Genomic DNA, 19666 nt, shown 5'->3' with positions numbered 1-19666 from the left:
AAGGAAAACAAGTTCTTATTCTTGATTCTTGCAAGAATCTCATTTTGAATTTTAGCATTAATTTCTTCATGACTGGAAACATCACACAGATGTGATGTACAGATTAAATTCAGGTTAGCTTCCATTTGGCTTCAAGAGACTTCTCTGGGGTGGTATGGGAAGAAGCTGTTATCCGTAACTATGAAGGTGTTCATATGCAGACTCTGAATTAATTTTGCAAGTCAAAACTTAATTTTGCAAGTCACAACAATATTCATCTCAGCTATGAGAATCCATGCCACTGTCTTTTTGATTCATGGATTTATAAAGGGAAAACACAGTAAAGCCAGGTACAAACTAAAATCAGCTACTGAAACTCTCTTAGATGGACAGGATATTAACTTTTAGTTCTAGCTCTCTGATAATATTCTATTATATAATCAAATGACTTGGAGCGTTTGTGTTTTCCTGTCTTCTTGCTGCCTAAGATTTAGGCCACACATTAATGACGATTATTGGAAACTACTTCCTTTACTGTTCTTACCCATGCCTTCCTTTCCTGCCACAACCCCAAACCTTTCTATCCTACGTATTATAAGAGTAGTGCACCAAATATCCAACATGATGGTTTTACTGATACATCAAACCCAACTTTTGCATATGCTGATTTATGTTTCATCCTATCCTCTTGCTGCTGTGAAAGTTAGCATAGGGAAGAGACAGTCTCTTTAAAACACTTCCTCCCTGTATTGTAAGCTATCATTTTATTCAGTTTTTCAAGTGTCAATTTTTTCAGATAATTCTGAACAGATTATTCATTTGTACTCTGCTGACGGCTAAAGATTATTATTAATTATTAATTATTAATCAAATTCATTGGCAAGGCAGGTGAGCCATAATCTGAGTATTTTTGACTTCACATATTTTTGCTAAATCTTTGGTTCCTAAAGCTGTATAGCACAAAGAGATAGACATGCTTGACAGGTAAATAAGTCAGCCATATCAATCATACAAAATACACAATAACAGTATACAGCTGTAAAGTCCAAATGCTTTTTAATTGGTCTGACTTTCCTACATGGCTTGAATGAAAAGCTTGAATCCTCTGGATTCCTGTTAGAGGTATTAACTCTTCCAATCCCACCAAAAACTGCAGTCACTATTTATGGCTTTTACAGTCAAAAAGAAAAATTGTGACATTAGCAACACACTCAAGTTATCCTTGGGAATTCTGATTTGAAGATTGTAACCCAAAATGGCAAGTCATTTAAGAAAAATTTGGTTTCTTAACATCACTTTCCCTGATTCAGGGTAGATATTTTATTATATTGAAAGCTCAGAAAAAGAACCCTGACAAATGTATTAAATTCCATGTTTTTCTTACTAACTCCTTAGAAATGAAATTATATGATCACCATGAGGAAGAACATATTGAGTTACCTTAGAAAATACTTGGCTAAAATACAGTTGCTTGTGTAAAGTGCTGATATTGTTAGAAATATTACCCACTTTGTCCTGTAAATATATCTTGGGAAGGAGAGGCAAGGATTCTTTACAAGAAATTATAATGATTTAGGTATCCTGGGTCAGGCCTCAGATATAAAAAGCCGACTTGGCTGTCATCTTAATAGGACAATTATGCAAGGAAAGTGGAGTTTACTTTGGGATCTTCCTGTCCTCAAATTATTTGTTTACCATTCAAAGAAGAATTCACATGCCTTTAGTCTAGTCACATTTCCTTGCATGTCTGTCTGCAAACGTTGAAAAATTTGGCCACCAAATGTTCAGTCCCTGTCAAAGATGGGATTGAGATAATTGGCATTAATATAAGTAAACTTAGTGGCAAAGAAAATCATGAAATACAAAGTTATGTTAATCAGATTTTGTAAGATGTCTCTCCAAGACAGGTTGCCAGGGTAAAACACTAAATGTGAAATTCCTGGGGTCCTTATTTTAAACACAGAGTTGTGGCAGTATTGAGGCATATCAATGGGTATGAATTGATTTGCTTGTGCCTGTTTGGTGTATGGTGACTAATTTTAATTGAGCAATTTACATTGTGTAAAAATCCTTTCTCCTCCTGCAAAAACTTACCCATTACCCATGTAGAAAAGAAAGTCAGACCTTTCAGAAAATCTTGGCTCAGAATCAAAGGGAATCACACCTCAGATGATTGCCCTGTTCCAGTCATGCTACCTATTAGCCTGATTCCCTCCTATTCAAACTGCTTTATTGCGTTGACATCTGATAAGTTGTAATTTTCTGATAGAAAAAGAATTTGAAGAAAGAAATAAAAATTCTGATCATTCCAGCTTCATTACCATTCCTACGTAATTAAAACATTATTCATTTTGTTTACTGTCCAACCTAGTATTTCTTATATGCTCAATAGTTTTTTGCAAGAAAGAAAATTTCTGTTGTAACATTTTTCCTGAAGACTTAAGACATCACTTCTCACAGCTTATCAGGATTACGTTTTTTGAGATATCATAGATAAATATGCAAGACTTCCTCAAAACTCTGGAGAATTTAGGGTACTGCAGGCTAAAAAGGAAAGATAAAAAAATCTATAATATATAGATAAACATCACCAGTAAAGATATTCCAGGATGTTATTTTATGTGGTGTTGCCGTTTTAAAACCTTCATATTAATTTGCCGTATTCTGAATTACCAATTTAAATAAAAGGCCAACAGGTAATTGTATTCCTTTATCATGAGGAACACTTGAACTAATTTAAAGTAATGCAGAAAATTATCTAAAACCATTTAGTCAAATATACTAAGAGGGGTCAAACCTAGGGCAGCACTATTTAAATCAAATTGAATTCCATCTTGAGAATGGATTTCAAATAGGTTTTTAATTGCAGTATTTTGTCCACAGGGCATTCTATCACAGGCTTTTCATTTGCAAGTAAAATCTACCAGAATGTTCTCCATCAGGATAGTGCCAGGTCTCTCTTTATTACAAAATTTCTGTATTGTGAAGTATGTAAATATGTTCTGAGACTTTTATTCTTTGCTCATTTTGCTTATAGTTACAAACACTAGGTACTTCACAGACCTGGTTCATTTCAGTAAGCAGAAGTGCAGGAAACAAAACAGTAGCAGTAGTAGGGCTTTTCCTCACACACCAGAAAGAAGCTGCAAAGATGGTGCAGATGCTTTCCTGTAATCCTGTGATCCACAACAGGGAAAGCTGGTCCATGAAGCTAGCACGGTGGCTGCACAGAGCCTGCAGGAGAAGGATTCAACCCTGTGCATGAAGGGCCCCATCATTTTATTGCTCTCTGTCAGTACTGCTTAAGGACAGAGAATGTCAAGCTGAGCATTTTCTTGGTGCTATGAGGGTTTTGGTGTACGACGTGGTAGTCTGGGAGGGAAAGCACTTGTGGCAGCACTGGACCTGCCCTGGAGAAGCATCCCCCTGAGCGCAGGGATACCGAACTTTGGGCTTCCACTGTGTTTCCAGGTGCATGCAAGGACATCAGTGATCCCCTCTTCTATTCTTTGGATCACAACCCAGAAAGAAATGGAAAGGTGAGGTATAGCTATGAAAACAACAGAAAAGTTACTATGTTTTGGATATATTTTGGCCTTTCCTCAAGCCTTATGCTAGTTGTCCTTACTGCTGGAAATCTAACCCCAGAAAATTAGGTTTAAAGTACATCAGAAGATGACATTGTAAATGAAGACAGGCTCCTAAATTATTTCCATTACTGATTCTGGAAAAGAAGTAAATGCTTTGCAAAAAGATGACATACAGTATTTTTCAATTAAAGACAAAATCATATAATCCTTTCAAAAGCTCAGTGACAAGTTCACATTTTGTAAATACTGTTCTGGATAGATGGCAATAATTAAACTGGTCTATTGGTTTGTGAGGTTTTTGGACAAAGGCTTTGCCAAATGAATAATAACTGTGAATGTACTTGTTGGTTTTTCTACAAAGAAGACTTGCAGGAAAGTTTCATTCTTAAAACACTGACAACTTATTTACAGTACTTTTGTTTACAATTAATCTTGTTTGCAGTTCTATTTCAGATATTTTGTTGTGGGACTGGATAGGTTTCAGATGGGAGAGGTCATTGTAACTGAAATGTTCTGTTCCAAATATGACATACTTTGCTTTGTTAGAAACACTTTTCTTAAAGGCTACAAAGAGACATTAATTGCCTGGGAGTTTTATTTGATGTTCTTCCTAACAGAGTACTCTCAGTGAAAATTAGCACAATAGAGAACTTTTGCATCATTTGCATGTCATGTAACCTCTCAGAATAGAGTTGTAAATTTGCTTTAAATATGTTTATAGAGGACTCTAAAGTCACATGTTAATAGTCCAAACAAGCAGCTAATATTAGTACACTAATCGCAGCCAGGACACACTACAAAATTAAGGGCAGCCAGCTCTAGTACTGGAGCGGAAATATAGCACAATAACATAGATGAGGACTTTTAAATCTATCCTGGTTGGGTGGAAAATACTCATAAAGGAGGCTTCTGCCAGTGTATAAGTAGTGCAGCTCCTCACAGAGACAGCAGGAACAACAGGAGTTGGAGAACACTTTGACAACTGGGTTTAGAACTGGGCATGATTCTGTGTCTACCAAACCAGTGGCATCCTGCTCCAGCACAAGGCTGAATGTGGCAGATAAATGTGCCAAAAGTTCTCATAACAAAATGACCATGTCATAAGAATAGAGGATGTTGGAAAGCAAGCAAAACGGGTGTGAAAGATCTCTAATCAGTAAAGTTCTTACACCCATACTAAATTTTATGTTTAAAGTTAAAAAAAATATAATAAAAATCTTCCCTAAATCATGTTCATGGAGAAAAAAACATTTTAATGACAAATGCAAAAAAAAGGACAAAATGTTACTTATTTGCTCTAGCCTTTCCATATAAATACCTACACAAGTCATAGAATCATAGAATCATAGAATCGTAAGGGTTGGAAAGGACCTTAAGATCATCTAGTTCCAACCCCCCTGCCATGGGCAGGGACACCTTGCCCTAAACCACGTGGCTCAAGGCTCTGTTCAACCTGGCCTTGAACACCGCCAGGGATGGAGCATCCACAACCTCCCTGGGCAACCCATTCCAGTGCTTCACCACCCTCACTGTAAAGAACTTCTTCCTTATATCTAGTCTAAACTTCCCCTGTGTAAGTTTGAACCCATTACCCCTTGTCCTACCACTACAGTCCCTAAGGAAGAGTCCCTCCCCAGCATCCTTGTAGACCCCCTTCAGATACTGGAAGGCTGCTACGAGGTCTCCACACAGCCTTCTCTTCTCCAGGCTGAACAGCCCCAACTCTCTCAGCCTGTCTTCATATGGGAGGTGCTCCAGCCCTCTTATCATCCTCGTGGCCCTCCTCTGGACTCGCTCCAACAGCTCCATGTCCTTTTTATGTTGAGGACACCAGAACTGTACACAGTACTCCAAGTGAGGTCTCACGAGAGCAGAGTAGAGGGGCAGGATCACCTCCTTTGACCTGCTGGTCACGCTTCTTTTGATGCAGCCCAGGATGCGGTTGGCTTTCTGGGCTGCAAGTGCACACTGCCGGCTCATGTTAAGCTTCTCGTCAACCAACACCCCCAAGTCCTTTTCTGCAGGGCTGCTCTGAATCTCTTCTCTGCCCAGCCTGTAGCAGTGCCTGGGATTGCCCCGACCCAGGTGTAGGACCTTACACTTGGCTTGGTTAAACTTCATAAGGTTGGCATTGGCCCACCTCACAAGCCTGTCAAGGTCCCTCTGGATGGCATCCCTTCCCTCCAGCGTATCAACCGAACCACACAGCTTGGTGTCATCGGCAAACTTGCTGAGGGCGCACTCAATCCCACTGTCCATGTTGCCGACAAACATGTTGAACAGGACAGATCCCAAAACCGATCCCTGAGGGACACCACTCGTTACAGGTTTCCAACTGGACATCGAGCCATTTACCACAACTCTTTGCATGCGGCCATAGAGCCAGTTTTTTATCCACTGAGTGGTCCATCTATCAAATTGATGTCTCTCCAATTTACAGACAAGGATGTCGTGCAGGACAGTGTCGAACGCTTTGCACAAGTCCAGGTAGATGACATTAACTGCTCTGCCGCTGTCCATCAGTTCCGTGGCTCCATCATAGAAGGCCACCAAATTGGTCAGGCAGGATTTCTCCTTAATGAAGCCATGTTGGCTGTCACCAACCACCTCATTGTTTTTCATGTGCCTTAGCATGTTTTCCAGGAGAAACTGTTCCAAGATTTTGCCAGGCACAGAGGTGAGGCTGACTGGTCTGTAGTTCCCCGGGTCTTCCACCTTCCCCTTCTTGAAAATGGGGGTTATATTGCCCTTCTTCCAGTCATCAGGAACTTCACCTGACTGCCAGGATTTTTCGAATATGATGGACAGTGGCTTAGCAACTTCATTCGCCAGTTCCTTCAGGACCCGTGGATGGATTTCATCAGGTCCCATGGACTTGTGCACGTTCAGGTTCTTAAGATGGTCTCAAACCTGATCCTCTCCTACAGTGGGCCTAAGGTCTTCGTTCTCACAGTCCCTGCATTTGCTTTCCAAGACTTGGGTTGTGTGGTCAGAGCATTTGCTGGTGAAGACTGAGGCAAAGAAGTCATTAAGAACCTCAGCCTTCTCCAAATCCATGGTAGCCAGTTCTCCTGATAGCTTCTGGAGAGGGCCTACATTGTCCCTAGTCTGTCTTTTATTTGCTACATATCTATAGAATCCTTCCCTGTTATCTTTTACATCCCTTGCCAAACTTAATTCTAGCTGGGCCTTAGCTTTCCTAACCTGGTCCCTGGCTTCTCGGGCAATGCTCCTATATTCTTCCCAGGTGGCCTGTCCTCGCTTCCACCTTCTATAAGCTTCTTTTTTCCCTCTAAGTTTCCTCAGCAGCTCCTTGTCCATCCATGGAGGTCTCCTGGCCCTCCTGCTGCACTTTCTTCTAGTCGGGATGCAACACTCTTGAGCACGTAGCAGGTGATCCTTGAATACCAACCAGCAGTCTTGGGCCCCCCTGCCCTCTAGGACTGTATCCCATGAAACCTTACTAAGGAGGCTCCTGAAGAGGCCAAAGTCTGCTTTCTTGAAGTCCAGGGCAATGAGCTTGCTGCATGTTCTTCTCACTGTCCTGAGGATCTCAAACTCAACCATCTCGTGATCACTAGAGCCAAGGCTGCCCTGGAGCATTACATTTCCAACCAGTCCCTCCCTGTTGGTGAGCACAAGGTCCAGCATGGCACCTCTCCTCGTCGGCTCCTCTACTGCTTGAAAGAGGAAGTTGTCTTCCACACAATCGAGGAACCCCTGGATTGCTTGTGCCGGGCCGTACCATCCCTCCAACAGATGTCAGGATAGTTGAAGTCCCCCATGAGAACCAGGGCCTGCGAGCGTGAGGCTGCTCCTATCTGTCTGTAGAGCGCTTCATCCACAGAGTCCTCTTGATCAGGCGGCCTGTAACAGATCCCCACCGTAATGTCCCCTGTTGCTGTTTTCCCTTTGATCCTGACCCACACACACTCTGTTACCTCATCACCCATCCCCAGACAGAGTTCCATACTCTCTAGCCTATCACTGACATAGATAGCAACACCCCCTCCCCGTCTGCCTGGCCTGTCTTTTCTAAACAGCCTGTAACCTTCCATTCCGACCTTCCAGTCATAGGAGCCATCCCACCATGTTTCTAAAGTCAACTGAATCTGTTAAATTTAAAGGGCCTAGATATGCTGCTTTGCAAATACTTGATTTCTAAACCAAAGTTCAGTTAGGTAAATGGGATTTTTTTTCAAGTTAAGCTGCTAGCATCATGGATCAGGCTCTTCTATTGTTGTTAAATTGTGTATTGTTCACCAAGTAAATGTATATATATATATTTAAAAGTTCTGTTATTTACTTGACAGACTTGAATCAAAGGAGCCCTTCCTGTCTGTTGGGTAAGTAGGAATATGTGTATTTATGTGGATATTCATATATTCAACTACCATACAATACAATTTATGAGACTGTTAAGCCTAAACATCCTGTTTCAATATTATAATTTTTTACTATACCTAAGATTAGAAAAAGTAGTTATTAGTCAATAAAGTCAGCAGTTGTGGAGACCTCCTTTCTTAAAAAAACACTAAAAGAACTGTGTTTTGGCTCTATTGACTAACCAAGATTTATATTAAAAGAAAGACATGTAGGAGTTAAATGTTGCATTAAAAGGTAGCTGGTTTAGTATTTTATTTTCACTGATCATTCAGCCAGAAACCATTTCAAATATTGTCTATACATAATTGATTGTTTCTTTTAAAATAAAAATTTTGTGATTCTTTAATAACAGAAATTAAATCAAATTCATAAAATAGAAAAATATCATGATTTTAACCTATAAATCATTACACTGATTGGTGTATTACAGCTATTATCTTCATAGTCTTATAGCTACTTAATTATATAGTCCATGTATTAAAATTATTAACTTTCTAAAAACTTATTTTGAAATGTGAGGTATTCTGAAAAAAACACCATTCTTTTAGAAAATTTAGACCATTATACATATTAAAGGTAAGTATCTGTATTTCATTTCTGAGCCGAAAGTTCACTTTTCATGCACTGTTTTCCTTTTAGCTTCTTTCTTTAATACTTTACTAAGTTTCCTAACATTCTCACTCCCTGTTTTCCTTCAGAACTGTATATTTGTTATGTTTCTTCATTCTCTTTTTAATTTGTTCACAACAGCATGCTGCATGCTACCAAGAACATAAACTGCAGACAAATGATCCCATGCAAAATAGCCATTTAAAAGTTGATTCTACTATGTAATTATTAGTAGCTTCCAAGTTTTTTGTATTAACTGCGAATCAAAACGTACTTCAAGTTATGAAGTGTTAATTAAAGTTAGCAAAAAAAGGAAGTGTGTCACTTATTAACAGAGAAACTCAACAAATCAGAGTAAGCAGGATCAAGACATGTCTCAGTTTCCATAGCGTAAAAGTAACTTTGGTGTGTTTAAGTATATTTTGAATGAATTGCTTTCCATTTCTACTTTCTACCAAGTCAAAATTATAAAAAAATAAATGAATGCTAGTTAAATGTGGGGTACTCTTTGTTTGCATGCAGTGAAATGTACAAATTCATTATCAAATTTAGTCACTTCTGTTATTACCTTTAATTGCTCCACTTTGTAACTTGTCTTACTGAGCTGTTTTTTTGAGGCCTCCACTCTCATAATGAAGAGATTATCTGAAAATCTCAACTTTAAGATTAAAAAAGAAATCACATACATAACATTGTGGTTGAGGAGCAACCTGGAAAGTATAAAAATCCAGGAAGCAAATTGAAGATTATGGTATCAATTATATTAATAGTAATTGCCACAGAATAATAAATCCTACTTTTGTAATTCTTGTCATGGTCTTAATAACTGTGCTGGCAATTTTAGGATATCTGGGGATGTCTGCTTAGGAGGAAGAGTTATGGTTATGTTTTGGGTTTGGGTTTGTTTCCAGATGAGTGGATTTGTGGCCACTGTGTAAATCCACATTACCTCCACATAACCACTGTACGTGTCTTTGTCACTAACCTGGATTCTTTTTGGAAAATTTATTCTGAGCAAATAGACTTAGCCTCTTCCCAAATCTTCCCAGAAGTTTCCTTGTAATGTACTTGGATTACTTTTTTTTTCAAGTTTGTAATGGTAACAATGGAAAATACAAAAATTAGTCCCTACCTCTGTGTTACTTTTGCCTTTTACTGCAAAAAGCACCCCAAAGAAGGGATTTAGAGAGAGGTTAGAACACCATGTTCTGAGGAGAGGCCCAAGCCAACATGGCACTAAACCAGAGAGGTGCTTCTCCTAGTCGTACAGTAACTGGGGGTTCATTTGTTCAGAGGACGAGCTCTTGTGCCAAGATCTGTATCTAAGGTTTTAACCCAGACTGACAGCTGCAACCACCAGGCTTTTAAAATACAGTAAATGTTTTCTGAAAGAACGCTGACTTAGCCCCAGTTAGACTAACACATGGGTGCCCTTAATGCCTTTTGCAGCCAGAGTTGGCCAAGGCACCAATCTAAATTACTTTAGGTTGCCTACAGATGACTTGGTTCTGCACACCAGCTTTTCATTCATCTACCTTCTTCAACAGAGATTTTTTTCTGCATTTTCATTATACTGCCTGTAAGGGCTAATTATTCTTTTTCCTTTTACTGTGCCTAAGACAACAACTTCTTGATGCTTTTCTATTAACTCTTTTGGTGGGGAAGGGAACATGACATGTAGCAGCCTAACAGCTCAAGACTGGTATAGTTTGTTGAGCTCTGCATGTATAGGCAGGGCTACAGCCTTCCTGTGAGACATCCCAAAGGAAAAGTAGTTCTTAAAGTGGTGCATTATTTCCCCACTCAGAAGGGAGCCAGCTACAGAGAGAAGCAGACCCGACCTCTTGGTGTTGTAGTTTACATCTCAAATGCAGGGAGAGAACAGGTCCTGTACTCCCTTGGTGAAGGAAATTCCATTTATCTTTTTTTCTATGCAAAGTGCATAGCAATGGGGAAAAAAATCATGCTCCTTTACTCCCTGAGCAAGACAGGGGCATAATTTGGCACTGAAGTAACAGTAACCTCGTTAATGCAAGTCTCTAATGGTAGCAATCAATCAGGAGTAAAATTTCATCAAGTATGTTATCTATTCAGGTAAGAGCATCTGAATTCAGTGTTATGATTTTGGGATAGAATACAAAATTGAACTTGAAATACACATTGCCTTTCTTTGTCTCTTAGAAGTGAAAATAAAATCTTTAAGGAAGGTTGAAACACCTCTTAACAGTGCTGAATGCTGAGTGTTAGCCTGTAGAGACACAGGATGCTTCTCCCCACAGGTGTTATTTCCATACTTCTGGGAATTTGTGTCCATATTCAACCTGAGCAAGAAAGAGGTTGTCTGGACTTTCTCTTCATGTTATGTAGATTTCATGCTCATGTAGGTTTCGAATAAATGAAGTCATGCAAATAGACTTCCAGAATGCCTGGAAGACTTTACTATCAGATGAAACCATTCTAGTAAAACTCCACCAAAGTGAAGACTACTGACAATACTCAAATTATCTTCATGCAGAAGTCTTAGAAAGATTAAGACCTAGAAAGAACAGGCAGGTCAAGAGATGATAGAAAAACTGGATACTTCCCAAAGTGCAACGTAGGAGCCAGCTCATACTAAGTTCATCCCACGTTGTGGCAAAGTATGTATTATATTCAAAAAACATATATTTAAAATGTTAACAACTTTTAATTATCCACATTTGCTCTCCATATTTGGCATTTTGTTCTTCATAATAATGATGCACAATTATTCCTTCAGCAAAACTGCTATCATTCTTGATAGATAATTGGATTGATAATCCAGTTACTAACCATTCATCCAGCTATTTCATAGCAGCTGATTCATGGTAAATATCTGCATGTAAAAGTGGAGCCCTTGATAAATTCCAGATAATACTGCCTGCAGATTTGTACTTGATCATCAGTCTGAGTCCTAAAAGCCAAAACATGTTTTGTAGGGCACATCCATTGCAGCATCTTTTAAGACCTGTAACAGTAGTATATGGCCAACAGAGATCATAATTATTTTGTAACTGTCTGGCACAGCAGAAATTCTTTGAACTAATAGTTGTTTGTATCTAACTGTAATTGTATGTAACTCTCATAATAGCATCTGGTCTTTAAGATATGCAGTGGTATAGAAAATCCATCACAGTAACTAAATAAGTTGTTAAACTTTTAAAAATATTTGTCTTCTTTGTTAACCATCATTTAATAATATGTCCCATATTGTTGAATTCAGAAGAGATGGGGAGAGAGAGTAAGAAACAGAGCTGAATTTTTCTGAGGCTAGTGAGACCTTAGATTCACCTATTGCCAGATGCAGAGAATGGGATTACTTCTGGATAAACAGGCAATAGCTTTTCAGTGAGATGGTCTTTGAAAACACATATACATCTGGTTGTCAGCTGAGATTCAATCTATTTCTCTTTCTTTAGTGTAGATGTAAAAAAAAACAACCAAACAAAAAGAAAACCAAACAAAAACCCACCCAACCAACCAACCAAAAAAAATCAAACACAAAACCAACCAACAATACAAACTGCTGACTTTCTCACTCTTTTTTCCTTTTTTTCAATATTGATTGTTTGCTAGAAACAGTATAAATTTAGGTGGAAAGCCCCAGAGAAAGACATAAGTGAAATTTGCTCATTTTATGTATTTATTACATGATGAATAGTTGTCTGTTGTTGGAGAAAGAAAAGAGATAAAATTAAAATTGGCACTAATTGTTGCATTTTTTTTATGTTCTCAGTAGCAAGACTAGAGATCTGTATGAATTACTATTTTCCTCACTGAGGTCCTATTCCTAGAAAGTATATGACAATAAAAAATACTGAAAAGCCGTGTTTTTCCAAATCACATCTTAATCACAGCACCGTTTAAATCACAGGTACTTCTAGAAGAGATGGAGGGATTTTGATGGGCTTAGCTTTAGAAAGTGTTTTCAAAATACAAAAACTAAAAATCCTTCCTTTTCTTTTGGTAGAATTGTTCTGAGAAACATCTAACAACTGGATTTTGTCATCACATTTCTTCCTCTTGCTCAGTCGTGGGTTTTTTCTCATAAGGCCATTTTGAAAAAGATATATAGGAAATCCTGAACTCAAGCACCATTTTGAGGGATTCTGTTCTGAAGAACTAAGATAGTCAAAAACAAAAAAAAAAAACCTAGTCCTTGAATGCTCTGTTAAGATACCAGATATTATAGGTTATGAGGCTCAACCGACAATAAGGCACAAACCAGAATGTAGCCATATCATCTTCTGTACAACAAATGCCATAACACTTGTCCCCCATCCTGGTTATCAGATAGCACCAGTGGAAGGGGCAGACCCTATTGCTACTGTTCCCATCCAGCTTTTGAAGAGACAAAATGAAGAAAATTATTTTACCTTAGAAGAGGAAAAATATAAAAGGGAGATACTGGATGCATTTTGTTCTGCTAATATGAAACCAGCAAAACTACCAACCTGAACATAATCTTGTAACTCTCTCACATTCAGGCCAGGTATGCAGGAGCTGTGTTTTCGTGAAAAGCATGAGAGGAATGAAGACACCTGACAATAATTTAAATTTGTTGTTTAGAGACACACAGTAATTCCTTACGCTTAAAACCACTCAGGCTCTCTGACTTAGAGAGACAGCAACAGATCTTCTGCATTTGCAGAGAATAACCTCTAAAACAATCAACCCTTTAATTACATGTAAGGTTTAGCCTGGACACCAGAAGCAGAAATCTGGGGATTGCAAGGGATTTGCGCATGGTGAGGCTTCCAGGGTAGTCCCCAGAGAGAGACAGGAGGGATGTGCGGAATGATAGTACATATGGAAATCTGGGGACCTTCATGTGGAAGATGCTGAGAATCTATATGGTTTAATTTCAAACAGTATTACAGATGCATTTATCTTCCAACAATTTATCAAAACGCACAAGGATTAAGATTTTCTATAATTTCTTTCTTTCCATTATTATAACACTCTGAAACAGTGAATAACTTTTATAAATTTATAAAAAACATGTTTTTTGCTTGAAGATATCTCTGAAGAAGAGACTGCAAAGCAAACGCAATAATAATGTTGCTCCAGTGCTGTCCTTGCATTTGTCAGTGGTTTTGTGTCACTACTCAGTGTTTAAAGATCCCAGATTATGTCTTTTTCTACTTATCTGTAGAAATGACATCTGATTCGTAGAACTCGTTAAAAACTCACCAACAAAGTTTTAATTTGACAAGCAGGTATTCTTTATTGCAGCGCCGGAGACCACGTGGGATAGTTCTTCCTAGCGTATTCTGTCCCAGCATCAACCAAACTGTGATTATATTGTCGTTAGTCATACATATTCATTATACGGTATACATATTCATGAAGTTGTTTATACATGACATCACATTCCTAGAATATTCTTCCTGCATGCTCACTTTATTATGGTAGTGGTCTTTGGGACCTTTGGTGGTCGTTTCTTCATCATCTTCCTCTTCATCACCTCATCTTTTCCTTGAATTCTTGCTCTGGTAGTCTTTGAGGTCTGCACAGTAGATAAGTGCTTACGTCAGTTTAATTAGTTCGGTAACACTGCTGATATAAGTGAGTGATTTCTTCTCATCCTTCTACTTATCAGTTAACTTAGCTACAGCACATCCTGAACATCTGCTAGTTTCAGACACTCTTTATCTACAGCCCTTATTTTGCTTACAATAAATTTTCTATGAAGGTCATAAGGTTCTAAAACTATGTCAGCTACAGCGATTTATCTTATACAAGGATCCTTATTATGTTCTTTTGGTTGGGCTTTTTAGGTTTGGAAAGTTTTGTTGTTCTGTACAAAGCCACCAAGCTTAAAGTTACTTAAAACTGAATTTTCTTGTTTACAAAGGATTATATTTCATTTTGTACTTCCTTGTCTCACATCTACTCATCTAAATAATTATTTTATACTTCCTCTATTTTGCTGATTTTTTTAATTCTATACCACTTCCACTTTCACACACAGAGAAATATATGCATTGCATAGAAAATAGGCTAATACATTTGGCAAAAAAAAGAAAAATATTTTTCTAGTTCCTTTAACATTTATTAGCAACAAACTCAACGAATATGCACCTTAATAAATTCTTTTTCCTCTCTCTGACCTTAATAACATCAGTAACAACGTGTTTCAAAATTGGGAAAGGCAGCATAGAATGAGATCACTTTTTTTCTTTTCTGGTTATTCTATTTGCCTTTCCCTTTTTTTTACTCTCTGTTACTTCTGTAATCCAAGACTACCCTTCTATTAGTATTTCTATAAAAACAATACATATGTGAGTCATTTATGTTCTGGGTTCATGATGAACAATTACTGAATACAGTACTGACTACCTGGATGTTCTCCAGAGGAGGGGAATTGAGGTGCAAGAGAATGTTTCTGAAGGAAAGTCAGGAGGCTGAAACATTCTAGAGATAAGGAAAAATGAAAGAAAATAAACAGAGATGCAGGACCATAAAAATAGAAAAGAAAGTCCAGGGAAAAGGACTACACAAAGAAGCAAAAAGGGAGGCATTTTCTCAAAATAGAAAATGGAAGAAGGAAGGACAATATTTGCCGGGTATGTAACTTCACTGTGGAACAACACTATTTACTTCCAACTCACTGGGTTTTACTTGAACAGTAGTCACTGATCCAGGAGTTCTATAAAACAGTATTTGGAGAGTCCATGTTAACTCAGTATTCCTATTTCCTATTCCTGAGGTAAAATCTGATAGGCTGCTATAAGGTCTCCCTGGAGCCTTCTCTGCTTCAGGCTGGACAAACCCAACTCTTTCATCCTTTCTCCATAGGATTGGTGCTCCAGCCCTCTGATCATCTTCCTGACCTCCTCTGGACACGCTCAAGTAGGTCCATGTCCCTCTTGTGTTGGGGGCTGCTGAGTACTGACTGTTGGGGGCCCCACTGAGTACTGGACACAGTACTCCAAGTGGGGTCTCACGAGAGCAGAGTAGAGGGGCAGGATCACCTCCCTCAACCTGCTGGCCACACTCCTTTTGATGCAACCCAGGATACGGTTGGCTTTCTGGGCTGCAAGCACACACTGCCGGCTCATGTTGATCTTCTCAACAGCCAGCATCCCCAAACCTTCTCCTTAGGGCTGCTCTCAACCTAGTTTCTGCCCAGCTTGTATTCATGCTTGGGATTTCCCCAACCCACATGCAGAACTTTGCACTTCACCTTTTTGAACTTCATGAGGTTTGCACTGGCCCAGCTCTCAAGTGTGTCAAGGTCCCTCTGGGTGGCTGTTATCAGAAGCAATTAGATGACGAAACGTGCTTACTAGGTATGACCTTATTTATTCTCTTGCTGTCTGAATCAAGGGACAGAAACTACAGGTAGGTTTCCAGGCACACTATGAAAAACAAATAGACAAAATGAAAAATTTCCAACTTTCAGACTGCATTTTTCCTATGAACTATCAAGTACCTGAAAATAGTGAACACCACAGAAATCAGGATTAATACACCATGGAGTAAAACTGAAGCATTTCTGAGTTAACGTAATTCATCCTGCAGATCTATCATTTTCTGATATAAAAGAGGATATGGGATGGAAACAGAAGTTACATTTTCTGGGACAGTGAAGTTAGTGAAACAAAACTGGAGATTGTCAATGTGGCCTATATAGCAGTATTATGCCAAAGTGTTCACATTCCTTTAGTAGAGATGGAGGAATTTGAGAGGTATCGAAAAAGTCTTTGTTTCTTCAAAAAACTAATCTTTTTATTCACATATACACACAAGAATATTAATCATGAACTACACTTTGTCTGGAATCAAATATAATTTGCTTTCAAGTAGACCTTGTCTAGGTATCAGTAGTTCGGTGTATTTCATGTTCCAGCTGATACTTTATAGGCTATAAAACTGTCTTGCTGTGTAGAGCATTCACAAAAAATAACATTCCAGTCATGTAAGTCATATAAGGGTGAGTAACGGTAATGCAGTTTTGCTGGGAAAAGATTTTGTGTGAGGAGAGTTCCACAAGAAGGTAAAGGAGGGGAGAGAAGGAGAGGGAGAGAGACCTTAAGAGTTTAAATTCCTTCGCAGAGTCTTGTTGTTTGGGAAGAGATGCTGGAGACAATTCTCAGCACTAAATTGTTATGGTAGATTAATTCAACAGACTATATAAAACCACATTTAGTCTAAGATGTGTCTGTATTGTTAACTTTGAATGTGCATTTCCCACAGGGATAAAACACTTGAAATTTTCTGTAAATGTTTGCTAGCCCTGATGCATACCAGTGCAAGTGAAGCCCTAATCTGACAAGGAGTACGACCACATGATCTAGGGGCACATGTTACAGAAAATGACAATAATTAGAGCTTAAAGCCCCTAAAGCCCTCTTTTGTGCAGTTATTTTCTTAATATCTAAAATGTTATGGAATCAATTTCTACAGAAGAGAAAAGATGAATATACAGATCATTGTCTAACAACCATGATGGTTACTGTATCTTAATTAAGAGTGATGAATGTAGTTCTTAATAAAAGTCTGAATGCATTATTATTTAATTTTTACATACATGGAATTCTTTTTCCCATGCTTAATAAGACTAAAGAAACTTTTGTAAATGTTCTCACCAAGCAGGACAAAAAATACTGTCAATTCTAGTGTTATAGCCAATGAACGTGGCATCTTATGCGCAAATATTGGTATTATGTTCTTAACAAACAGACAACAAAAATAAGCTAATGAAACTTGCCCAATTGCTGTAAGCAAGATGTCAAAATGTGAATCTGTGCAACTGTTTCATTGGAACTTAATACAGTGATATGAAGGAGTCTCCAGAAGAGATCGTGTAAAGTCCAAGGAGAAAATGAAGATCACATAAAATACGTACTGAAATTCCCATAATGATTGTGTTTTGTTTTGTTTCAAGATAACAGTCAGACTGTAGACCATTAAGTTAATATCACTTATTCTACCAAAATGTTTGATAGAGTTTGCAACACATGATTTACAAAATGGGACTACAGTCTTATAAGAAGCTTAAAGTTGGGAAACCCAAAAATGAAGCCAAAAATGTAACCTGATTAAAATCTATGTCAGATATGCGCATCAAAAAGTTTTGAATGAGGAAGAGAGGAAATTATTAACACCCCATATTGCTGGGTGCCCTGACAGTAAACCAGGGAGGGGAATAAGCCCTTAGAGTGTGGATGTAACCATAAAGAAACAACTCTTGATTTCAACAGCTTTGCTCTGAGTTTACAGTGAGTTAGTTCACAGTGGTGAGTAATATTTTAGGAATTTGTTTTGTGATTTTTTTATTCCCTTACAGAAATTTTCACTGTGTATACAGAAAGTTAATGGGCACAGGCCCTTCCAGGGACTGATTAGGAGGCATAGATTTGTTAGAAACCAAGGCAACAGTAGTTAGCATAGTTAGCCCTAGTCTAGAGTATACAAACTGGTTGTGTCATGCACAACTGCCCTTTCCACTCATCTCTGAGCAGACCGAACTTGAGTCTAATCCTGTACTCAGTTACAGAAGAATCTCCTTTGTATCAGATGCACTTCCCATATTCATTTACCATGGAAATTACTGCACAGTGGGCCAGAATGCTTTCTTACATTCACAGTATATGGTACTCCCATTTGTGTTATAACTTCACTTGCAAAGTGAACTATTGGAAAAACAAGCAGTATGTCTTGTCTTCACAAGCCCTACTGAGGACACTGATGGTTATGGTCTGTTTCATGTCTCCATTTCACTAGTTTAAACTTTGAATTGCTCAATCTAAAATAATTAAATTAAAAACGTAAACATAGTGTAAATGAGAATAGAATAAATTTAATTAAGCCTTCTGTCAAGGTGAGAGGAGAGCATATGTTTCAATTTTCTAGAAATAGCTTTTTCTTTACATAAATTCTGACATTGTCACATTGTAATTGGTTAATATTTTGTGAACTGTGCTCTTATGTTTCTGTAGTGCTTCTAAGACTTCTCTGAAGAGTACATAAATTTTTCAGAGATCTGGTTTTGTAATCATAAGCAGTTAATCTTTCAGCTCCAGCGCTACCACTGTGATTTTAATTTATCAATCTGCTGTTCAGTGAAATGCTGTAAAAATACTTTAAAACCTAAACCCATCACTTATTCCCACACCTATCAATGTCAGTCTTCTGTACTGTCAAACCAAGTTAAATGACACTCCTGCAATGTATACAGCATTACTAATAAATTGGATAATCAATCACATGTGTATGGCTTGACAGTAGTACCTTGAATACACTGAATTTAAAACACATTTTTAAGAGGCAGGATTCATTACTCTTGTACTAAGAAAAAAAATGCAGTACGACATCAAGAATTCCCCAGTCACTCTATATAATTAAAGGACACCTTGGGAAATGTTTAGGCCACTGGTTAGGCCACTGGAAAGCTTTTTCATTACCTTATGATAAAATGTTGCTATAGGAAACATAAGTAATTGGAGATTACTTTTGATGACAGAAAAATAGTTTAACAGTAGGAAGAGAAAGGTCAGGGAGACATTAAGTAGATTTACTCAGGTGTCTTCACATACAAAAGCTACTTTTTTGTTTCTAAAAAACATCAGACTAACAGTGTTAAGCATAGACTGTCCCTGCAGACACAGTAAGTAGGTTTTATCAGAAGTAATTTTTATATTTGGCACTTACCTATATAGAAAATTATTAGGCCTCAATTTCAAATTGATATCCCTGCATCACTTAAGCCTGCCTGGCAGCCATAAACGGCTCTCAGACCAGCTGATACGGAGTCCAAATATCGATCTTGATGTCTTTGCTATCTCTGATGTCTCTGCTTCCCAAGCTTTGCCTAATTCTCTACAGGAAAGTGTCTAAGTGACTTAATTACCTGATTGTGTATATGCAACTTTGAACATTTGCATAAGTTTTGCCTAAAATTCGATTTGGAGAGTAAGTTAAGTTCGACAGTTTTCCCAAAACATATTTCACTGGGAAAATAGATTTTGGGAAGGAGAATGAGGGTAAAGAAGGGATGTATCTGAATTTAGGAAAAAATACAGACTAATAATATTGTAAATAAATTCTGCCTAATGCCTGCAGAAAGGTACTTTAAT

General features: G+C 38.0%; 1 protein-coding gene across 13 annotated transcripts in view; it reads left to right on the top strand.

The window, feature by feature from the left end:
* Window positions 1–19666, top strand: part of RALYL (RALY RNA binding protein like) — a 377671-nt gene that overhangs the window by 314068 nt on the left and 43937 nt on the right. For 11 of the 13 annotated variants that reach the window (XM_030491107.1, XM_030491141.1, XM_030491133.1 and 8 more), the window contains one exon: window positions 7883–7915. The exons of the other annotated variants lie outside the window; for them this stretch is intronic. In XM_030491107.1, the coding sequence (XP_030346967.1) occupies window positions 7883–7915 (33 nt within the window). The remainder of the gene's footprint in view (window positions 1–7882; window positions 7916–19666) is intronic. 13 annotated transcript variants of the gene reach the window in all.

Source organism: Strigops habroptila, chromosome 1 (genome assembly GCF_004027225.2).
Source record: "Strigops habroptila isolate Jane chromosome 1, bStrHab1.2.pri, whole genome shotgun sequence".
Lineage (NCBI taxonomy): Eukaryota > Metazoa > Chordata > Aves > Psittaciformes > Psittacidae > Strigops > Strigops habroptila.
This window is presented reverse-complemented; position numbering and strand designations above follow the sequence as displayed.